At 45.2% G+C, this 25,273-nt stretch overlaps 1 protein-coding gene across 1 annotated transcript in view; it reads right to left on the minus strand.

Annotated features, from left to right (window-relative positions):
• Positions 1 to 25,273, minus strand: part of slc35f1 (solute carrier family 35 member F1) — a 155,620-nt gene that overhangs the window by 39,583 nt on the left and 90,764 nt on the right. The window contains exon 3 of the mRNA XM_071370071.1: positions 15,791 to 15,918. Within this exon, the coding sequence (XP_071226172.1) occupies positions 15,791 to 15,918 (128 nt within the window). The remainder of the gene's footprint in view (positions 1 to 15,790; positions 15,919 to 25,273) is intronic.

Consider the following 25,273-nt stretch of genomic DNA (forward strand, 5'->3'; position numbering starts at 1 on the left):
GAGATTGATATAATTTAAAATCTTAACAGGGTTGTCAAACTATATAATAATTTATTTGAAAAAAAATATTTTTATAATTTTTTTTTTTTTTTAAACCTTAAAAGTAAATTATAAACGCATAAATTGTAGCTTAGACAAATTTTACATTATCTGAGGTGTTTGTGTTGTGCCCGTCATCGGCTGAGACACAACATGCTCTTGAATACATATGAAAAATATTAATAACATTCCAGCCATGAGGTCAAATAGGGGGCTTTTGGTCATTGACTGTAGGGAAGGACTACTGAATGACAATGACACCACCACACGTTGTATAGCCTATTTGACTGATATGGCTGTATACACAAGCTATACCCATTATCACAACTTTGCAGTTGGCACTGATCTCATTTCTCCGCTCTCATCTCAAATCAAATTTTATTTGTCACATGCGCAGAATACAACAGGTATACAACAACCTTACCGTGAAATGCTTACTTACAAGCCCTTAACCAACAGCGCAGTTCAAGAAATAGAGTTAAGAAAATATTTACTAAATAAAATAAAGTCAAAATATAAAGTAACACATTAGAATTACATAACAATAACAAGGCTACATACAGGGGGCCCGGTACCGAGTAAATGTGCGGGGGTACAGGTTAGTCGAGGTAATTTGTACATGTAGGTAGGGGTAAAGTGATAGTCTGGTTGTTCAATTGATTAATTGTTCAGCAGTCTTATTGCTCGGGGGTAGAAGCTGTTAAGGAGCCTTTTGGACCTAGACTTGGCGCTCCGGTACCGCTTGCCGTGCGGTAGCAGAGAGAACAGTCTATGACTTGGGTGACTGGAGTCTGACAATTTTGTGGGCCTTCCTCTAAGTGTCAGGACTACTAATAAAAAAACAAATAGAAATAAAAACTAACATAAAAAAGCTAAACTATAATAACCTGTGTGAGCAGGAAGTACCATAAAAGTCCAGGTAAGCCAGTGAAGTCCTAATGGAAGTGTCTGTTCCCGTTCAGCCCTGACTACTGAGAGAGGAGAGTGTTTAGGTGCCTGATTTAAGACTACAGAGGGGATACCAACACACTCCTCACTGTCTGTCTCCCCAAATCGTCCTGGCTGGGTCCGGAGGGGTGGAGGGAAATGCCAGATTTAGCTGAGATTAGAGGAAATGAAGAGGGGGAGAAAAATAAATCAACCCTGCTCTCAGCAGGACTCTCCTATAATCTTCCCTCTCTCCATCCCTCCCTCCACTAGCAAACTGATGCCTTTCGGGTGGATATGAGTAAGGCTCCTTTGGCACTAACCACATTTTAATGAAGATAAACTGACACATGGAACGAGAGTCAGCCAGTGCACCTTTAATTAGCCCCCTTATCATGCAGTCTCAACCAGAAGTGGATTCACGGCAGGGCCAGGCCAGGCAGAGGGCCAGCCAATCAAGATGGCTTTATTTATATATATTACAAACAACAAATCAAATCCATTTATTTCATTTTATATATACACATAACATTAAGTACATGAATTTGATTTGTAGTTTGTATTTTCTCCTGACTAAACAAAAATTAGGCCGTCATTGTAAATAAGAATTTGTTCTTAACTGACTTGCCTAGTTAAATAAAGGTTTTTAAAAAATGTATTCCAAAACGAGGAAGACTCATATTTTTGTTTGTGTGGGTGGTTCGTCAACTACAGTTGACGAACCACCCATACAACCAAAAAAAAAACACCCATGTACCTACTACTGCATTTTTCAAAATTTTTGTTTAGTCAAGAGAAAATACAAACTACAAATCAAATTCATGTACTTAATGTTATGTGTATATATAAAATGAAATAAATGAATTTGATTTGTTGTTTGTAATATATATAAATAAAGCCATCTTGATTGGCTGGCCCTCTGCCTGGCGTGGCCCTGCCGTGAATCCACTTCTGGTTGAGACTGCATGATAAGGGGGCTAATTAAAAGGTGCACTGGCTGACTCTCGTTCCATGTGTCAGTTTATCTTCATTAAAATGTGGTTAGTTAATTTGTTTTAATTTGTTTTATCGCAATCATATGGTACCACTACCCACCCATGTACCTACTAGCATGCTAACTGTGGGAAAATTGTTTAGACCCTCTGCAATTCTTTGCTAATGCAAACTAGCGCTAGCAGCTAGTCACAAGTTATGGCAAAACAAAGTTCACTCATGCACTTTTTCAAAAAGCCACAGATGGAGGATGAAGACAACACCTGCTCCACTACCTCCATTGGCTTAACCAAATCCGTCAGAGTCATCGTCAGCCCATGAGGTTAGCTACTGCTTTGACTTCCACAGCCTAGCTCAACATCGCCCAGCCCGGCCTTGTCATGATGAGCATGTCATCACGAGGCCACCTGCGCATTTGTCTGAACTGTAGTTGACGAACCACCCACACAACCAAAAATATGAGTCTTCCTCGTTTTGGAATACATTTTTTAAAAACCTTTATTTAACTAGGCAAGTCAGTTAAGAACAAATTCTTATTTACAATGACGGCCTACCCCGGCCAAGCCCTAACCCGGACGACGCTGGGGCAATTGTGCGCCGCCCTACGGGACTCCCAATCACGGCCGGTTGTGATACAGCCTGAAATCGAACCAGGTCTGTAGTGACGCCTCAAGCACTGAGATGCAGAGCCTTAGACCGCTGCACCACTCGGTATGGACAGTTTTATTGGCTGGCATACAGTTCGACAAAGCACGCTCTTTTCTGTAAAACTGTGTACACATTTCTCCGAGGCCACTATGGAAGGCTCATTTGTTAGAGACATATATCAAGATTGGAAGCATCTTTGCGAGGCATGCTTCAACACCAGGCTAGCAAACCCCACTCTTTTGCACTGGATAAATGTGAAGGCTATAGTGCAAAGCCATCACAATCAATGCCAGGGTAATGTTTTAAATCAACTTAACCGCGAGTTCATAGCACTACATAGACATAGAGAATAGTGAAGAGGCCCTTAAAAAGTGCAACTTTTTGAACATTTCTACGTAATTAACCAAATATGACAAAAAAAATCGAAATCGTCTCTAACAGCTGCCCAAAAATGCTAGACTCATCGTCCGGAACAGACAGCTGACTGAGCTGCATACCCGGTTCCAGGAGGATCAACATGGAATAATGAGAGTAGGGCTGTCCCCGACAAAAAAAAATCTTAGTCGACCGAAAGTTGTCTGTTCTTTCGACCAATATATGGGTTGGCGCCACCCCTTGGGTTGTGCCATGGCGGAGATCTTTGTGGGCTATACTCGGCCTTGTCTCAGGATGGTAAGTTGGTGGTTGAAGATATCCCTCGAGTGGTGTGGGGGCTGTGCTTTGGTAAAGTGGGTGGGGTTATATCCTGCCTGTTTGGCCCTGTCCCGGGGGTATCATCGGATGGGGCCACAGTGTCTCCTGACCCCTCCTGTCTCAGCCTCCAGTATTTATGCTGCAGTAGTTTATGTGTCGGGGGGCTAGGGTCAGTCTGTTATATCTGGAGTACTTCTCCTGTCTTATCCGGTGTCCTGTGTGAATTTAAGTATGCTCTCTCTAATTCTCTCTCTTTCTTTCTCTCTCTCGGAAGATCTGAGCCCTAGGACCATGCCTCAGGACTACCTGGCATGATGACTCCTTGCTGTCCCCAGTCCACCTGGCCGTGCTGCTGCTCCAGTTTCAACTGTTCTGCCTGCGGCTATGGAACCCTGACCTGTTCACCGGACGTGCTACCTGTCCCAGACCTGCTGTTTTCAACTCTCTAGAGACAGCAGGAGCGGTAGAGATACTCTCAATGATCGGCTATGAAAAGCCAACTGACATTTACTCCTGAGGTGCTGACTTGTTGCACCCTCGACAACTACTGTGATTATTATTATTTGACCATGCTGGTCATTTATGAACATTTGAACATCTTGGCCATGTTCTGTTATAATCTCCACCCGGCACAGCCAGAAGAGGACTGGCCACCCCTCATAGCCTGGTTCCTCTCTAGGTTTCTTCCTAGGTTTTGGCCTTTCTAGGGAGTTTTTCTTAGCCACCGTGCTTCTACACCTGCATTGCTTGCTGTTTGGGGTTTTAGGCTGGGTTTCTGTACAGCACTTTGATATATCAGCTGATGTAAGAAGGGCTATATAAATACATTTGATTTGATTGGTCTAAATTTGTTAACCTGTATTTTTCCATATATAGACACACCCTATGTGTTTTAATAAAATAATTTACAGTGGCAAGACAAAGTATGTGAACCCTTTGGAAATACCTGGATTTCTGCATTAATTAGTCATACAATTTGATCTGATCTTCATCTAGGTCACAACAATAGACAAACACAGTCTGCTTAAACTAATAACACACAAACAATTATACGTTTTCATGTGTTTATTGAACACACCGTGTAAACATTCACAGTGCAGGGTGGGAAAAGTATGTGAACCCTTGGATTTAATAACTTGTTGACCCTCCTTTGGCAGCAATAATCTCAACCAAACGTTTTCTGTAGTTGCGGATCAGACTTCCTCTTTACAAAACTGTTTCAGTTCAGCAATATACTTGGGATGTCTGGTGTGAACTGTTCTCTTGCGGTCATGCCACAGCATCTCAAATTGGGTTGAGGTCAGGACTCTGACGGGCCACTCCAGAAGGCGTATTTTCTTCTGTTGAAGCCATTCTGTCGTTGATTTACTTCTGTGTTTTGGGTCGTTGTCCTGTTGCGTCACCCAACTTCTGTTGAGCTTCAATTGGCGGACAGATAGCCTAACATTCTCATGCAAAATGTCTTGACAAACTTGGGAATTCATTTTTCCGTCGATGATAGCAAGCTGTCCAGGCCCTGAGGCAGCAAAGCAGCCCCAAACCATGATGCTCCCTCCACAATACTTTACAGTTGGGATGAGGTTTTGATGTTGGTGTGCTGTGCTTTTTTTTCTCCACACAGTGTTGTGTGTTCCTTTCAAAAAACTCAACTTTAGTTTCATCTCTCCACAGAATATTTTGCCAGTAGCGCTGTGGAACATCTAGGTGCACTTAGTTTTTTTTGGACAGCAGTGGCTTCTTCTGTGGTGTCCTCCCATGAACACCATTCATGTTTAGTGTTTTATGTATCGTAGACTCGTCAACAGAGATGTTTGCATGTTCCAGAGATTTCTGAAAGTCTTTGGCTGACACTCTAGGATTCTTCTTAACCTAATTAAGCATTCTGCGCTGTGCTCTTACATTCATCTTTGCAGGACGGCCACTCCTATGGAGAGTAGCAATTGTGCTGAACTTACTCCATTTATAGACAATTTGTCTTACCGTGAACTGATGAACATCAAGGCTTTTAGAGATATCTTTGTAACCCTTTCCGAATTCATGAAAGTCACCAATTCTTAATCTTAGATCTTCTGAGATCTCTTTTGTCCGAGGCATGGTTCACATCAGGCAAGCTTCTTGTGAATAGCAAACACACATTTTGTGAATGTTTTTTATAGGGCAAGGCAGCTCTAACCAACATCTCCAAATCTCGTCTCATTGATTGGACTCCAGGTTAGCTGACTCCTGACACCAATTCGCTTTTGGAGTAGTCATTAGCCTAGGGGTTCACATACTTTTCCCAACCTACACTGTGAATGTTTAAATTATGTTTTCAATATAGACAGGAAAATTCAATAATTTGTGCGTTATTAGTTTAAGCACACAATGTTTGTCTATTGTTGTGATCTGATGAAGATCAGATCAAATTTGATGAGCAATTTATGCAGAAATCCAGATAATTCAAAAAGGGTTCACATACTTTTTCCTGCCACTGTATGCATGGAGCTTGTCTGATGCTTAAAGCTTACGGTTTGATGAAATAAGACAAATGCCTCAAGAGGGCGCCAGAGATCTAGATAACCAGAATAAAAAACCTGACCTAACTATTCACCTCTCGCAGATTCTGCCATTACTATCCTGAAGTTGCCAATAATAGGCTACACAAGGAGTCTGCAACCTTTCTCATGTGGAATGCCAATTTATCTTCCCGTTTCTGCATGCCAGTTTTTATATGTACATTTTCATGAAACGGTTCTGTTTTATTTATAATATAATAATGTCTTCATATCTCAAAAATTGTGTTGCGGTTCATCAAAATTCTATCCAAATCTAAATGAAAATTATACAAACCTAAAAAGTAACTTCTATAGCCTACTATGTAAAATTAGCCTACAGAGAGCCAACACATAACATTGCAGCCTGCAGGTAGAAAATATCAAAAGAAAAAGAAATATCCTATAAATCACATTGGCAACTGTCACGACTTCCGCCGAAGTCGGTCCCTCTCCATGTTCGGGCGGCGTTCGGCGGTCGACGTCACCGGCCTTCTAGCCATTGCCGATCCACTTTTCATTTTCCATTTGTTTTGTCTTCGTCTTACACACCTGGTTTCAATTCCCCAATTACTTGTTCATTATTTAACCCTTTGTTCCCCCCTTTGTTTGTTTGTGAGTAATTGTTTGTATGTAAATCAGTCCGTTATGTGGGCTCGCTTTATTGTATTATATTTGTCTATTTTGAGTAAATTACGTTATTTACTCATATCTGCTGTCCTGCGCATGACTCCTCTACACAAGCTACACACAGACCACATTACAGAATTACTCACCAATAATGGAGTCAGCAGGAGCAGACGCCCTCTCTGTGGCGATAGAGGCGCGCATCCAGCAGCACACGATCATATTGCATCATCTGGGTACCGCCATGGATCGCGTGCTGCAGACGATGGATCATTGGGAGAGAGGAGGAGGTCGTCCAGCGCCTCCACCCATCCTTCACCCGGTCCCAGCGGGATTCGGCTCGCGCTCCCGAGGGAGTATGACGGGACGGCTGCCGGATGCCAGGGGTTCCTACTCCAGCTTGAACTCTACCTGGCGACCGTCCATCCGGCTAGTTTGGGACGTGAGACCGTGTCCGCCCACGTCTCCCGCCGCTCAGGAAAAGCCCTGGAGTGGGCCAACGCCGTATGGAGTGAGGGAGACGCGGCGTTGGATCATTACACAGAGTTCAACCTCCGCTTTCGGGCAGTTTTCGACCACCCGCCTGAGGGTCGAGCGGCGGCTGAACGTCTGTTCCACCTGAGGCAGGGGACGAGGAGCGCGCAGGATTTCGCTTTGGACTTCCGGACCCTGGCCGCCAGCGCGGGATGGAACGACAGGGCCCTGATCGATCACTACCGGTGCAGTCTGCGCGAGGACGTCCGTCGGGAGTTGGCCTGCTGAGACACCACCCTTACGTTGGACCAGCTGGTGGACCTGTCCATCCAGCTGGTACACCTGCTGGCTACCCGCGGACGTCCGGATCGGGGCCTGTCAGTTCCGTCCCCCAGCACCCCAGATGGAGCTGGGAGGTGCTGCCCTTAGGGCGACCGGAGGAGGGGCCATTCCCTGCACCATCTGTGGCCGCAGAGGGCACACTGCTGGTCGGTGCTGAGGGGGTTCCTCAGGGAGTCGAGGCAGCAGGCAGGGCACTATCGTGTCACCCCAGGTGAGTCGGAACCAGGCTCACCCAGAGCCCCCTGTTGCTCACATGTATGTGTTTATTAAATTTGCTGAGTTTTCCCCGCATTCCCAGCATAAGGCACTCGTAGATTCAGGCGCAGCTGGGAATTTTATTGACCGTTCATTTGCCCATAGTTTAGGGATTCCCCTTGTTCCTGTGGATATGCCGTTCCCTGTGCACGCCCTAGATAGTCGACCATTAGTGTCAGGGCTGATTAGGGAGGCCACCGTTCCACTAAGCATGGTTACGCAGGAGGGTCACAAGGAGAGAATCAGTCTCTTCCTTATTGATTCTCCTGCGTTTCCCGTGGTGCTGGGCCTACCCTGGTTGGCCTGTCATGACCCCACTATTTCGTGGCAACAGAGGGCTCTCAAGGGGTGGTCATGAGAGTACTCAGGAAGGTGTGTAGGGGTTTCCATCGGTGCGACTACGGTGGAATGGTCCAGACCAGGTCTCCACCGTGCGCATCCCCTCAGAATATGCCGATTTGGCTCTCGCCTTCTGTAAGAAGAAGGCGACTCAATTACCACCCCATCGACGGGGGGATTGTGCAATACATCTCCTGGTAGACGCAGCACTTCCCAGGAGTCACGTGTATCCTCTGTCACAGGAGGAGACGGCGGCTATGGAAACATATGTCTCCGAATCCCTGGGGCAGGGATACATTCGGCCCTCCACTTCACCTGCCTCCTCGAGTTTATTTTTTGTGAAGAAGAAGGATGGAGGTCTGTGCCCGTGTATTGACTATCGGGGTATCAAATCAGATCACTGTGAGGTACAGCTACCCGCTGCCTCTAATCGCCAGTGTGATCGAGTCAATGCACGGGGCGTGCTTCTTCACAAAATTGGATCTCAGGAGCGCTTACAACCTGGTGCGTATCCGGGAGGGGGTCGAGTAGAAGAAGGCATTTAGTACCACCTCAGGGCACTATGAGTACCTCGTCATGCCGTACGGGTTGATGAATTCCTCATCAGTCTTCCAGGCCTTTGTTGATGAGATTTCCGGGACCTGGACGGGCAGGGTGTAGTAGTGTATATCGACGACATTCTGATATACTCCGCTACAAGCGCCGAGCATGTGCCCTGGTGCGCAGGGTGCTTGGTCGACTGTTGGAGCATGACCTATACGTCAAGGCTGAGAAATGTCTGTTCTTCCAACAGTCCGTCTCCTTCCTAGGGTACCGCATTTCCACTTCAGGGGTGGAGCTGGAGAGTGACCGCATATCAGCCGTGCGTAATTGGCCGACTCCCACCACGGTGAAGGAAGTGCAGCGGTTTCTATGGTTTGCCAACTACTACCGGAGGTTTATCCGGGGTTTTGTTCAGGTAGCAGCTCCCATTACCTCACTGCTGAAGGGGGGACCGGTGCCGCTGCAGTGGTCGGCTGAGGCGGACAGGGCTTTTGGTCACCTGAAGGCTCTGTTTACCTCGGCTCCCGTGATGGCTCATCCGGATCCCTCTTTGGCGTTCATGGTGGAGGTGGACTGGGATAGGAGGCTGGGATAGGAGCCGTGCTCTCTCAGCGCTCGGGCACGCCACCAAAGCTCCGCCGCTGCGCTTTCTTTTCGAAGAAGCTCAGCCTGGCGGAGCGAAACTATGATGTGGGGGACCGGGAGCTGTTGGCTGTCGTCAAGGCTTTGAAGGCGTGGAGACATTGGCTCGAGGGGGCTAAACACCCTTTTCTCATCTGGACTGACCACCACAATCTGGAGTACATCCGGGCGGTGAGGAGACTGAACCCTCGCCAGGCAAGGTGGGCCATGTTCTTTACCCGTTTTGTTTTCACTCTGTCCAACAGACCAGGTTCCCAGAACGCTAAGGCAGACACACTGTCCCGGATGTATGACACAGAGGAGCGGTCCATGGATCACACTGCCATACTTCCGGCCTCTTGCCTGGTGGCACCTGTGGTGTGGGAGCTGGACGCGGACATCGAGCGGGCGTTACGCACAGAGCCCAGTCCCCCCCAGTGTCCAGCTGGGCGCCTGTACGTTCCTTCTGCTGTCCGCGACTGTTTGATCTATTGGGCCCACACGTCACCCTCCTCTGGTCATCCTGGCATCGGTCGGACGGTGCGTTGCCTTAGTGGGAAGTACTGGTGGTCCACCTTGGCCAAGGACGTGAGAGTTTATGTGTCCTCCTGCTCGGTGTGCGCCCAGTGCAAGGCTCCCAGCCACCTGCCCAGAGGGATGTTACAACCTCTACCCGTTCCACAACGGCCGACCTGTCGGTGGACTTCCTGACGGATCTTCCTCCCTCACAGGGCAACACCACGATCCTGGTCGTTGTGGATTGGTTTTCTAAGTCCTGCTGTCTCCTCCCTTTGCCTGGTCTCCCTACGGCCCTACAGACTGCGGAGGCCCTGTTCACTCACGTCTTCCAGCACTACGGGGTGCCTGAGGACATAGTCTCTGATCGGGGTCCCCAGTTCACGTCCAGGGTCTGGAGAGCGTTCATGGAACGTCTGGGGGTCTCGGTCAGCCTTACCTCAGGTTTTCACCCCGAGAGTAACGGGCAGGTGGAGAGAGTAAACCAGGATGTGGGTAGGTTTCTGCGGTCATATTGCCAGGACCGGCCGGGGGAGTGAGCAGCGTTCATCCCCTGGGCAGAGATGGCCCAAAACTCACTCCGCCACTCCACCACTAACCTCTCTCCCTTCCAGTGCGTACTGGGGTATCAGCCGGTTCTGGCACCTTGGCATCAGAGCCAGATCGAAGCTCCTGCGGTGGAAGAATGGTTTAAGCGCTCGGAGGAGACCTGGGACGCCGCCCATGTGCACCTGCAACGGGCCGTGAGGCGGCAGAAGGCGAGCACCGACCGCCACCGTGAGGCCCCGGGGGACCGGGTCTGGCTCTCGACCCGAAACCTGCCCCTCCACCTGCCCTGCCGGAAGCTGGGTCCGCGGTTTGTGGTGCCATTCAAAGTCCCGAGGAGACTGAACGAGGTATGCTACAGGTTACAGCTTCCCCCAGATTACCGTATTAATCCCTCGTTCCATGTGTCTCTCCTCAGGCCGGTGGTGGCTGGTCCACTCCAGGAGTCTGAGGTCGAGGGGGCCCCGGCGTATACTGTTCGAGCCATCCTGGACTCGAGGCGTCGGGCGAGGGGCCTTCAGTACCTCATGGAGTGGGAGGGGTACGGTCCGGAGGAGAGATGCTAGGTGCCGGTGGAGGACGTCTTGGACCCTTCGTTGCTCCGTCTCCATCCGGATTGCCCTGCGCCTCGTCCTCCGGGTCGTCCGCGAGGTCGGTGTCGGCGCACTGCTGGAGCCGTGCGTCAAGCGGGGGGGTACTGTCACGACTTCCGCCGAAGTCGGTCCCTCTCCTTGTTCGGGCGGCATTCGGCGGTCGACGTCACCGGCCTTCTAGCCATCGCCAATCCACTTTTCATTTTCCATTTGTTTTGTCTTTGTCTTACACACCTAGTTTCAATTCCCCAATTACAAATATTTAACCCTTTGTTCCCCCCTTTGTTTGTTTGTGAGTAATTGATTGTATGTAAATCGGTCTGTTATGTGAGCTCACTTTATTGTATTATATTTGTCTATTTTGAGTAAATTACGTCTATTTACTCATATCTGCTGTCCTGCGCCTGACTCCTCTACACAAGCTACACACAGACCACATCACAGCTACACATGGCCTGTCTGCAACTTACTTGAAACATTGCATCAACTATTAACTAGGGACCGGCCCGAAGCTTGCGCTAGCATTGTATAAAATATTCTGGGCCGTTAGAATTTCCAGCGCCAGTGAGCTCAGGACAGACACAGTTGTAGGCTATTTGCGCAAGAGATAAGAAACATACCGGAGCTGAGTACCAGCACCTCACATTTTCTACTGCTTGAGCTCATGTTCCTCTTATAGAATATTAGCTCAACAGTATTGTGGAGCTCCTACACCTAAATATGAACAGTACCAGCACCCAAAATGAGTATATATTTCAGTCCAAGTCAAGCACTGATAAGCATTTATGAGGTAGGCCTATTTTATGAAGTTTCTACTGGATCAAAGCATGACATTTTTCCCTTTCAAGCTGAGTGGTTATCGAAAGGGAGAGAGCTGGAAAGATTTTTCAAATACATTGCGGGACTATTGTTATTCTCAATGGATGTAAAAACAGACTTTGCTTGCTGTTTGAGGTGAAGAAAATATGACTTTGAGAAGCTCCATAGGTCATTAATGGCGGTGCGTTAAGCCAATCAGAAATACTATCAGATCCCCAAATGAGCACATTTATATGCCTACATTTGTGCGCAGGCCAGGTGGCCTATAGGCCTACTTCTATGCGTGCGCGTCCTTACTCAACATTGACAGGAGGCTCCAAACAAAAGACCAAGACTAAATTGACACCTCGTAAATGGAATGAAATAAACCAAAACTTGTTTCTCACAAGTGTAGCATTGGTTATGCATCCTGCAAAAAAAAAAGGGTCCACTCAGACAATGAGAACGGGAATACTTGAATAATAATATTGAATGCATTAAAATAAATTACCATAACCAAATTACCAACATTGTAGATTATAAATTATGGGAATTAACAGTAAATGTACTAATGGCGATATATGTAATGGGGAATTGATCTACACTAACAAGCAAAGCAAACAATTCACACAATGAAGTTATGAAACAATGAATGTGCACAAATTGGCTGGAGTGAGAAGTGCATTGTGCATCTGGGCGCATGATCAATCCCACGTCTGCATTGGCCATGTGGCATTTATGGTGATATGGCCTCAGCAGAAGTCAAGGCATTCATACTTATTGCGCTTCGCTGAGCAGTGCAGAACTGTTTTCAAGGTAGTGAGTTTGTTTATATACAGGAGCTACTGCCCCAACCTAGCGTCAACTAATTATGCCAATGCGGAGCTATACAGAGCCCTCCGCATTGTTACAAAATTTGGTAGGGCAAGGCCATGCGGTAAGGAGCTTGATTTGGCCTCTGCATGCCTCTGAAGGCTCCGCATTTGCGTCACACCATCCCTATTGAGCATCCGATTACATTTTTTTCGGATCAAACATAAATTGGCTTTTAGTCTAGGCCTCCACAATGGATTAGTTCACTGAGATGGGCACAAATATATATATATATTTGTTACTGCACGACGACAACAATCAAGGTCGACCAACAGCCTTATGACCAAACAATTTGCCAGTCACCTAATTGGGGTCAGACCTAGATGAAAGCAGCAGCGCCCTGTCTGCCAGGGTCTAGGACTTTTCCACTGAAATAATCACTGCTGGCCCCATGTGGTCACTACCATATCTCTGCTGAAGATGCTGAATGAAGCATGTTTATGAGGTCAGGAATTCCCATCCCTTATTGAAGGTTTAGACAGCTGTAGCCCTGACATTTCTCCTAATATCAATAGACAACTAAGGGCCATCATCACACTTCCTATGACTTACTGTTGAGAGAGACTTCTCCACTTGCCTGGCTATGTAGACTCCTTGCTCCGGCCAAATGCCACACCAATAAACGTAGTTTCTTCTCCACAATGAGTCTGGATCATTCGGGGCAGTCTGATTGGTCCAGAAACCGATGGGTTGGGCCAGAGCCAGAACACATGTGGGTAAAGTGGCAGTTTAAAAATGTGTCATTAGCTTTGATATTCTGATTGGTTAGAGACGATCCAATCACTGATGACTTCGTTTTGTACAACACCCCTCCTGCCCCTCTTCCCCACAAACGACTTCAATGACGGCAGTCTCAGACTAAAGTATGTAGCAAACGAAAGAGCAGTAGAAGAATTTTGTGCAAGTGGTCAGGCCATTTTTTCACTACAGGCCGTATCAAAACATCCATCAGATCTTGCATGCTGACTGCACGTCTCAACAATTATAGCCTGGTTGTCCTTTGAAACGGAACTCAGGGACTTTTTGGACTATGATGATATAATCTCCACCTTCAACACCATGCCTAGGCATCTACACTTGTGCTGTAAAATGTGAAACACAAGAAAGTTAAGTCTGGATACTGTTTATTTTCAATTTAGCCTAATGTTTTCATGCCTGTCTTGGTAGGTCAGGCCTATGTGTTTGATTCAAAGTGAGCTACTATATTCATACCCACCGTGATATTAGGCTATGTATGATGAGTTCATGTTTTAATGCCTGCCTTGGTAGGCCATGGTTTATGTTTGCGGATTCAAGTGAGCTGTTGTACTCATACCCGCTGTGGTATTATGCATAATGATTTCATGTCTGAATGCCTATAGAGTAGTGTTTGTTTATTCAAAGTGAGCTATTCATTTCATACCCATACGTTTCATAGCCGTACAGTTCAAGATATAGGCCTAAAGTGTTTGTATTGTGTTGTGCGTGGCTGTTTTCATATGGCAAAAAGTGGGCACTTTTGGGCTATTGAGCACCACACGGGCAGGTAAAGCTGAGCCTGCGAAAGTCAAATCAAATATTTCAGCACCAGACAGCTCCGCCCTCCGCTCTGTTCTCTGACTCCTGATATTCGCATTCACAATGAGAATGATTCGCATTCACAATGAGAATGATTCGCATTCACAATGAGAATGATTCGCATTCACAATGAGAAGTTCTACAGTTTAGCCTCTTTATTTTGCTTCTCGATAGAAGAACTTTAGGGACAGGTTATGAGGTTCAGGCCAGAGGATCAGACTCGATCCGGTAGCGATCATCAGTTCCCCTATACACGAAATAGCCTAGGCCTACAGAAATCAAGTGGCAAAGACTAAAGCATAAAACAGTTATACAAAAATAGTAATATTAGGGTAGGAATATGTGGAAACCATGGTTGGCGCCCCCCTTGGGTTGTGCCGTGGCGGAAATCTTTGTGGGCTATACTCGGCCTTGTCTCAGGATGGTAGGTTTGTGGTTGAAGATATCCCTCGAGTGGTGTGGGGGCTGTGCTTTGGCAAAGTGGGTGGGGTTATATCCTGCCTGGTTGGCCCTGTCCGGGGGTATCATCGGATGGGGCCACAGTGTCTCCTGACCCCTCCTGTCTCAGCCTCCAGTATTTATGCTGCAGTAGTTTGTGTCGGGGGGCTAGGGTCAGTCTGTTATATCTGGAGTACATCTCCTGTCTTATCCGGTGTCCTGTGTGAATTTAAGTATGCTCTCTCTAATTCTCTCTCTCTCTTTCTTTCTCTCTCTCAGAGGACCTGAGCCCTAGGACCATGCCTCAGGACTACCTGGCATGATGACTCATTGCTGTCCCTAGTCCACCTGGCCGTGCTGCTGCTCCAGTTTCAACTGTTCTGCCTGCGGCTATGGAACCCTGACCTGTTCACCGGACGTGCTACCTGTCCCAGATCTGCTGTTTTCAACTCTCTAGAGACAGCAGGAGCGGTAGAGATACTCTCAATGATCGGCTATGAAAAGCCAACTGACATTTACTCCTGAGGTGCTGATTGTTGCACCCTCGACAACTACTATGTTTATTATTACTTGACCATGCTGGTCATTTATGAACATTTGAACATCTTGGCCATGTTCTGTTATAATCTCCACCCGGCACAGCCAGAAGAGGACTGGCCACCCCTCATAGCCTGGTTCCTCTCTAGGTTTCTTCCTAGGTTTTGGCCTTTCTAGGGAGTTTTTCTTAGCCACCGTGCTTCTACACCTGCATTGCTTGCTGTTTGGGGGTTTAGGCTGGGTTTCTGTACAGCACTTTGATATATCAGCTGATGTAAGAAGGGCTATATAAAATACATTTGGTTTGTATGGAATTTAATGTAGCCTAAGCCTTTTTTTGTAATCCATAAATGTCCTCCAGCAAAACATACAATACAGAGATGAATCAGTAACAACTAGCATCCTCTTATCTGGCCCCTTAGCCTAACATATCAGCCATAAGGGCCTTTTATTTCATTCTGGATATCATGCTGGATGTATTTTGCATTGCCATGACTTTAGGTCATTCAGAGTAGCATCTGTTTTTCATAGATTTCTTTTACACAGGGTGCCTATTCATTCACCAGGCAGGCCGTTTGGGAAATGTTTGGAAAATGTTTTCCATGCACCACTTTTCCATGCACCACGACTACACCACTGATGTCTGTGTATTTTTGCTGGAAAATGTTGGCCCAGTCACTTTTACTCAGGCCCAGCCACACGGCAATTTCTGCCTACGCCTCTGGACTCAAAGGCCATTGCTGTCTTACCGTCTTGTGGCTGACCAGTCAGGGGGATGTCTAGGGACGGGCAGAATAATATAGTAGACACACAAACACCTACACACACGTTTGTACCCACACACCCATTGCACACACACACACCTATGGGTTCAGATGTGATAGATGTAAACAGACTCACCTGTACGCTTGTTAGTGTGGTGTATTGGTAGGCTTTGATAACCAGGTAGTTAGCCTCGATGTCTATTAATCCCAGAATCATATACTTCCACCATCGCCTCTTCAGTATAGCCAGCAGATTCTCCTCACCTGTGAAGAGAATAAGAGAGACATGTTATAACAACGTCTGTTCCCACAGGGAATATAACTGTACGCTCATGAGATATTGTGGGTTGATATACACTATATATCCAAAGGTATGTGGACACCCCTTACGTAGCACTGTCATAGGATGACACCTTTCCAACAAGTTAGTTCGGCAGATTTCTGCCCTGCTAGAGCTGCCCGATCAATTGTAAGTGCTATTATTGTGAAGTGGAAACGTCTAGGAGCAACAACATTTTTCTGTCCTCGGTTGCAACACTCACTACCAAGTTCCAAACTGCCTCTGGAAGCAAGTCAGCACAAAAACTGTTAGTCGGGAGCTTCATGAAATGGGTTTCCATGGCCGAGCAGCCGCACACAAGCCTAAGATCACCATGTGCAATGTCAAGTGTCGGCTGGAGTGATGATAAGATCGCCACCATTGAACTTTCAAGCAGTGGAAACGCGTTGACTGGAGTGATGAATCACGCTTCACCATCTGGCAGTCCGACGAGTCTGAGTTTGGCGACTGTCAGGAGAACGCTACCTCGTTGAACTACCGTATATAAGAATTCCCTTTCAGCTTCAGTGCATGGCTAACATTTCCAAATTAATTACAAGACAGATACAACAAGGGAAGCAATTAACATGACAAAACAAACAGATAAACAAAACCACCCTTGAGAGAAGTCAGCCTCTTCCCAAGGATCATGGGAGGGGAAAAAACTCCTGCAATCTCAAGAGAACAATGCGGCTAGCTAGTTATTTGTTTTCAGTTATTATAGCTAGCACTGTGTGCAGTAATCTCTTAGCACAACAAGCCCAACATGAGAGCATTCTAAAATGTCAGCTTTTTTAATGATCATAATTGCCAAAAGAAAGCTCTCTGGGATCAGAGTGTGGGTAGAGTGAGAGAGAAAGAGAGTCAGGCCAGAGAGGAGGAATAATTGGAGACAACAAAGAAGCGAGTTCAGCACAACACTATTTACAGAGGAGCAGGTAGGAGGCATCCAAAAGCTAATTATTCATTCATGCTCAAAAACATCAAACTGTCAAACAGGTCGGTGGGGTTATTACTACGGTGGCTACAGTATAGTCTTGTACACTCATACCGTTAGAGCACTGATAAATGTGCTGGTACTTTATGAGAAATCTAAGCTAATACTGTAGCTATGAGCGAAGAGTCTGTGTTTGTAAAACAGTTGATGTAACCCATTTTGCAGTGCTTGAATAATTACATAAACTTGTAACAGATGCACTGAATTAAATTGTCTAATTACTATGCATTTGCATATATTGACAGTCTTTCTAAGCACACAGAGATATGCCACCAGTTGTACAGATTCCTGGAGTTAAACATTTGTAGGGAAAAGGTTCAAAATGGCTTCCTTTCCTTGACTGGTGGGATTGCAGAGTGCAGTGCTGTGATGGGGAGCTGTTTCCTTTCCCAGATTCTGGATGGTTCTGTGCTCTACTATAAGTCATTACAATCACCGGGTAACGGTCACACAGCACAAAAAACAGCCAGCCTGCCACTGTTCACGGAGAAAGGTTGTTTCCTAAAAGTACAGGTGTATTTACCTAGTTTTATGTCCGTAGCTTAGCGTCCAGCTTCAAGAGAGGTTATCTGTTAGGTTAAACAGGGATATCACTGTGTGTTCTTTCTCTATACATACGTCTAAGGACCAGGGAAGTCACCAGGATCTGGCTTTCGGGGCTTTAGTCCTACATGATTTTGGGTCATTCCCAAATCTTTTGTCGTGCTGCGATGATGTAAAAAGTGGTTTGAGATAAAACTCCCAGAAGTCAGCCAACCGTTATAAATCAGGGGTGTAGTGCCACTTCCATGCTCCGCCACTTCCAGAATGGTGCCATGTCTTGCAAAATCACTTTATATTTCATTTGTATTCTACATAACAAACCAAATATAATAGCATAGATAATGTTAGGCTACTGTCATACCAAAAACACCACATAATTTCTGATGAAAATTTAGGATGATTGTGCTGAAATGTTTTTTTTCTCATGTGGACAGACCTCAACAGCAGGTGCCATAGGCTAAAATATGCTTTGACTGAAACAAAATCCAGGTGGCTGTGTTTAACTCCATCTGCTCTAAAATGAGATTAAACAGCTATGCTACTTAGCCTACTGTCACGCCCTGACTTTAGAGAGCCTTTTTATGTCTCTATTTGGTTTGGTCAGGGTGTGATTTGGGGTGGGCATTCTATGTTTTGTTTTCTATGATTTTGTGTTTCTATGTTTTGGCCGGGTAATGGTTCTCAATCAGGGACAGCTGTCTATCGTTGTCTCTGATTGGGAACCATACTTAGGTAGCCCTTTTTCCCTCCTTTCGTTGTGGGTAGTTGTCTTTGTTTGGGGTACTATAGCCCTCTTAAGCTTTGCGGTTGTTTTGTATTGTTTATTGTTTTTGTTGGCGACATTATCCAAATAAAAAGTAATGTACGCTCACCACGCTGCACTTTGGTCCACTTCTTTTGACGGCCGTGACACCTACGTCATTTAAGAAGATCGAAATGCATATTACCATGAAACTGAAATCAAATGAACTACCTCAGTTGTAACTGAGGTAGTTCAGGTGAAATGGGAATCCTCAAGGGCACTGTGTGTGTGTCCCCCAGCCTTCTTCCTCCATTTACCTTCTGATCTGTGTCTGTTAGACTAGAGACAACAAACATCACATCAGACACAATGCAAACAGAAGGCCAGGTGATTGGACGCCAATGATCTGTGTGACTTTGATGGGCTCTCTCCCTCCTATGGCTCTGTGTGTAAGCAATGAGAGTTTATTTGCACACCTCGGGCAAAGAGCTGCGCCTTCATTAAGTGGGACTTCCAGTGTTTGAAATGACAGCATGGGCGGCCCAATCTCTCTCCTCTGTTTTGAGACAGTCAGCGGTTCACCGGGGCAACCCTCTTCACGATGATAAATCACACTCTAACACTAAGCAGAAAGACACCTCTCTAATCTTGGATGATGTCGAAGTGTTTGAGTTTGCAAGGCAAGATTTGTTCGTTTTCTTTAACACTTGAGCTAGTACTAGAAGTTCCTTCTATTCTAAGTATCCTTGGCAGGGGGGAGGGGCCTGAATGAAACAATAACATCCAATGGTCTCGTTATTCCTCATCCAATTATAGGACTGGCAGTGCTTTAAGTGGTAGAGTAAGTTAAATGCAGAGCACTGCAGGATCTATTCCTATAGTAGCATTATTCATTGTTTTTACATGGCCAATCAGTGTGTGCGTACCCAGAAGCTCCAGGGGACCTGTGCTAGCTAGCTTCATTTGCACTCTGTCACTACCCAGACAGGCTAATGTTCTCTTATTCTGTCCTTGTTAAAAGCTGCTGACTGCTACATATCCTGCCTCATATACTCATCTCCTCTGCATCTCTAATCAGGTCTGGAGATGTTTTCTGATTTCCCCGGATACATTTAAATTGCTTTTCAGTGTCTGAAATGGGGAAAGGGAAAGGGGGATACCTAGTCAGTTGTACAACTGAATGCATTCAACTGAAATGTGTCTTCTGCATTTAACCCAACTCCTCTAAATCAGAGAGGTGTGGAGGGTAACTGCCTTGCTCAGGGCAGAACAACATATTTCTACCTTGTCAGCTCTGGGATTTGATCTAGCAAACTTTCGGTTAATGGCTCAACGCTCCTACCCGCCAGGCTACCTGCCACCCCTATTCAATACCACTCGATCCAGACTTAATGGAATCATTGATTTCATTTGTGTAGAGCTTTCTTCATAGGCCTAATTCTAAATCAAGACTCCTATTTTGTTTACAGCCTCATAGCTCTCAAAAGTCTCTCAATATAGCCACGTGTGTGGTTAGATAGGCGAGGGTAGGCTAGTTGCTCTCCGCCTCCCCTACCTCAACCCTAGTATAGACATACCTTATTACATTATTGATTATGTGCCTATTGGGACAGAAGCACAATCCAACGCATGTACATCAGCAGTAAGAATTATGTTGTGACCATCCCTGCAGCAAGGTCCTGTAGCTCAGTGAGTCTCCTCTGCTGTCAATAGGCTGGGATGGGCAGAGCCTCCCTCCTAAAAAACAATAAAAGAGCTCTGAGGCAATCACCAACTGGGAGGACAAAGGTATTGACCTGACTAAGTACCTGCAGGCTCCTGAAGGAAAATACCACAGGAGATATTGAAAAGTACTGACTCGAGACAACTTCACCAAACTGTCACCAAAACACACGCAGTACCAGTCAAAAGTTTGCACACACCTACTCATTCAAGGGTTTTTCTTTATTTTGACTATTTTCTACATTGTAGAATAATAGTAAAGACATCAAAACTATGAAATAACACATACAGTGGGGAGAACAAGTATTTGATACACTGCCGATTTTGCAGGTTTTCCTACTTACAAAGCATGTAGAGGTCTGTAATTTTTATCATAGGTACACTTCAACTGTGAGAGACGGAATCTAAAACAAAAATCCAGAAAATCACATTGTATGATTTTTAAATAATTAATTTGCATTTTATTGCATGACATAAGTATTTGATCACCTACCAACCAGTAAGAATTCCGGCTCTCACAGACCTGTTAGTTTTTCTTTAAGAAGCCCTCCTGTTCTCCACTCATTACCTGTATTAACTGCACCTGTTTGAACTCGTTACCTGTATAAAAGACACCTGTCCACACACTCAAACAGATTCCAACCTCTCCACAATGGCCAAGACCAGAGAGCTGTGTAAGGACATCAGGGATAAAATTGTAGACCTGCACAAAGCTGGGATGGGCTACAGGACAATAGGCAAGCAGCTTGGTGAGAAGGAAACAACTGTTGGCGCAATTATTAGAAAATGGAAGAAGTTCAAGATGACGGTCAATCACCGGATGGGGCTCCATGCAAGATTTCACCTCGTGGGGCATCAATGATCATGAGGAAGGTGAGGGATCAGCCCAGAACTACACGGCAGGCAGGACCTGGTCAATGACCTGAAGAGAGCTGGGACCACAGTCTCAAAGAAAACCATTAGTAACACACTACGCCGTCATGGATTAAAATCCTGCAGCGCACGCAAGGTCCCCCTGCTTAAGCCAGTGCATGTCCAGGCCTGTCTGAAGTTTGCCAATGACCATCTGGATGATCCAGAGGAGGAATGGGAGAAGGTCATGTGGTCTGATGAGACAAAAATAGAGCTTTTTGGTCTAACTCCACTCGCCGTGTTTGGAGGAAGAAGAAGTATGAGTACAACCCCAAGAACACCATCCCAACCGTGAAGCATGGAGGTGGAAACATCATTCTTTGGGGATGCTTTTCTGCAAAGGGGACAGGACGACTGCACCGTATTGAGGGGAGGATGGATGGGGCCATGTATCGCGAGATCTTGGCCAACAACCTCCTTCCCTCAGTAAGAGCATTGAAGATGGGTCGTGGCTGGGTCTTCCAGCATGACAACGACACGAAACACACAGCCATGGCAACTAAGGAGTGGCTCCGTAAGAAGCATCTCAAGGTCCTGGAGTGGCCTAGCCAGTCTCCAGACCTGAACCCAATAGAAAATCTTTGGAGGGAGCTGAAAGTCCGTATTGCCCAGCGACAGCCCCGAAACCTGAAGGATCTGGAGAAGATCTGTAGGGAGGAGTGGGCCAAAATCCCTGCTGCAGTGTGTGCAAACCTAGTCAAGAACTACAGGAAACGTATGATCTCTGTAATTGCAAACAAAGGTTTCTGTACCAAATATTAAGTTCTGCTTTTCTGATGTATCAAATACTTATGTCATGCAATAAAATGCAAATTAATTACTTAAAAATCATACAATGTGATTTTCTGGATTTTTGTTTTAGATTCCGTCTCTCATAGTTGAAGTGTACCTATGATAAAAATTACAGACCTCTACATGCTTTAAGTAGGAAAACCTGCAAAATCGACAGTGTATCAAATACTTGTTCTCCCCACTGTATATATATATATATATATATATATATATATATATATATATATATATATATATATATATATATATATATACACAGTGCCTTCGGAAAGTATTCAGACCCCTTGACTTTTTCCACATGTTGTTACTTTACAGCCTTATTCTAAAATGGATTAAATAAAAACAAATTCTCAGCAATCTACACACAATAGCCCATAATTACAAAGAGAACTGTTTGACATTTTTGCAGATTTATTAAAAAAAATAAAACAGAAACAACATATTTACATAAGTATTCAGACCCTTTGATATGAGACTCTAAATTGAGCTCAGGTGTATCCTGTTTCCATTGATTATCCTTGAGATGTTTCTACAACTTCATTGAAGTCCACCTGTGGTAAATTCAATTGATTTGACATTATTTGTAAAGGCACACACATGTCTATTTAAGGTCCCACAGTTGACAGTGCATGTCAGAGCAAAAACCAAGCTATGAGGTCGAAAGAATAGTCCGTAGAGGTCCGGGACAGGATTGTGTCGAGGCACAGATCTGGGGAAGGGTACCATAATATGTCTGCAGCATTGAAGGTCCTCAAGAACACAGTGGCCTCCATCATTCTTAAATGGGAGAAGTTTGGAACCACCAAGACTCTTCCTAGAGCTGGCCACCTGGCCAAACTGAGCAATCGGGGGAGAAGGGCCTTGGTCAGGGAGGTGTGACCAAGAACCCGATGATCACTCTGACAGAGCTCGAGAGTTCCTCTGTGGAGATGGGAGAACCTTCCAGAAGGACAACAATCTGACACTCCTCAGTAAAAGACACATGACAGCCCGCTTGGAGTTTGCCAAAAGGCACCTAAAGACTCTCAGACCATGAGAAACAAGATTCTCTGGTCTGATGAAACCAAGATTGAACTCTTTGGCCTGAATGCCAAGTGTGACTTCTGGAAGAAACCTGGCACCATCCCTACAGTGAAGCATTGTGGTGGCAGCATCATGCTGTGGGGATGTTTTTCAGCGGCAGGGACTGGGAAACTAGTCTGGATTGAGGGAAAGATGAACGGAGCAAAGTACAGAGAGATCCCTGATGAAAACCTGCTCCAGAGCAATCAGGACCTTAACCTGGGGGCGAAGCACACAGCCAAGACAACGCAGGATTGGCTTCGGGACAAGTCTCTGAATGTACTTGAGTGGCCCAACCAGAGCCCGGACTTGAACCCAATCGATCATCTCTGGAGAGACCTGACAAAAGCTGTGCAGAGACGCTCCCCATCCAACCTGACAGAGCTTGAGAGGAGCTGCAGAGAAGAATGGGAGAAACTCCCTAATTACAGGTGTGCCAAGCTTGTAGCGTCATACCCAAGAAGACTTGAGGATGTAATAGCTGCCAAAGGTGCTTCAATAAAGTACTGAGTAAAGGGTCTGAATACTTTTATAAATGTGATATTTCATACATTTGTTTTTTATAAATAAGCAACATTTCTAAAATCCTGTTTTTGCTTTGTCATTATTGTGTGCAGATAGTTTTTTTCCCTCATCAATTTCATCAATTTTAGAATAAGACTAACCTAACAAAATGTGTGAATACAACTAAACGCACAAGTGTACAATGCCTGAGAAAGTGACAAAAACCAAAGTCAGAGTCGACAGTCAAGGACAGTCGGGGGAGATAAGGAGATGTTGATGAAGGCTATTTGTCCAATTGATTGCTTGAATATTCCATAGAGAAATAAAGTTAAAACATTGATGAAAAAAAGAGGTGGGCTGTGGGTATTGCCACATTGTAATAGAAGGGCATTAAGTCATTGCAGGTGTATTGCATCATTCAGCCTGAAAAGTCAGTTTTTTTCCCTTCTAACACTTTATTACCGTACACACAGAGTGAATAATGTTGTGTTAAGGCTATTTCTGAAGAGAGCTAACATCTCTACCCTAGCAGCCAAGTCATTATAGTCCCTCAATGTCTGTGAAAATATGGCAACTGGATAGCTGTTAGAGAATAGCCTACCCCACAGATAACACGTACTATCACCTGTTCGGTCACCATGCAGTATATTAGAGAATCCATTACGACCTTGACATTTCATCTCTGTCTGTGTTTCTATAGAAGAGACCATTAGTGGAGGCTTTCCAAGCTTTTTAGCCTTCATGGTAAATAAATCTATTTCAATAAAAAATCTATGCATTGAATTTCACTTAGAGGTGATTAATTAGGTAAAGGTCCACATGAATAAAATAAATTAATTTTTAAAAATGAATATTCTTGGTTTCCATCATGAATATATCTGTGAACTATCAACAGAGAAGAGGATGATGCTTATGGTTCCCTGACTGCTTTTTTTCTGGGCACCAGTTCAACCAGTTCAGCACAGATGGACGAGACAGGGCAAACACAAATAGAAATAATGTTTCTGCACATTTCCCCCCACCCCAACCCAGTCCTCAGGTTCTCCGCTCTGCAACAGTTTTGAGAGTTTCAGTGATTCTAACCATTATGGCTGTTCAGTCATTTCTTTTGGACAGGCTCCACCTGGCAAAGCCTGTCCCACTCTCTCTGCTCAGACAGATTGGTACAGACGAATGCTGGCAGCCATTCCCATTAATCTGTGAATCCTGAAAAACAATGGCTTAACCTGCTGGGCCATATGCTTGGGAGACATTATTGTGTTAGAGAAGAGAGCGAGAGAGAGCCTGCCAGGCATGTTGGTCCCCATGGTGGCAGATGGGAGATTCTGACACAAGGTGGCATTTGCTGTGTTGGGTCTCTGTGTAATCATAGAAGGAGAAATTGGCGTACTTATCTCAAATGTTTGTAGTGACAAAAGGTCTTCGGGTGCCAGGTTCAAAAAGCATATACTTGAAGAAAGGAAAAAACCTCAGAGGTCAAAAACAGACAATAGGCATGCACCCATATTTTTAGATGACGTCACATTGCAGTACTGCTTCTTTATTTTTTCACAATCATTATTTACATACATTATTTACAGACATTTTCTGTAAATTACAATAAACAAAGAAATAGGCACCTTGTTGCTCACAGGAAGCAACTTAACAGAAGTTCTTCGTTCAGGACTCTAGGGCTCTCTGTAAGACATGGATTTAATATCTCCCTCTGTAACAGCAATTTATCACCTACTATCAAACATGCTGACCACAACGCTCGCGTCGAGTGCATTGCAAAATAAATGTACACATACAGTTGAAGTCGGAAGTTTACATGCACCTTAGCCAAATACATTTAAACCCAGTTTTTCACAATTCCTTTAATCCTAGTAAAAATTCCCTGTCTTAGGTCAGTTAGGATCACCACTTTATTTTAAGACTGTGAAATGTCAGAATAATAGTTGAGAGAATGATTTATTTCAGCTTTTATTTCTTTCATCACATTCCTAGTGGGTCAAAAGTTTACATACACTCAATTAGTATTTGGTAG

This window comes from Salvelinus alpinus, chromosome 27 (assembly GCF_045679555.1).
Source record: "Salvelinus alpinus chromosome 27, SLU_Salpinus.1, whole genome shotgun sequence".
Classification (NCBI taxonomy): Eukaryota; Metazoa; Chordata; class Actinopteri; order Salmoniformes; family Salmonidae; genus Salvelinus; species Salvelinus alpinus.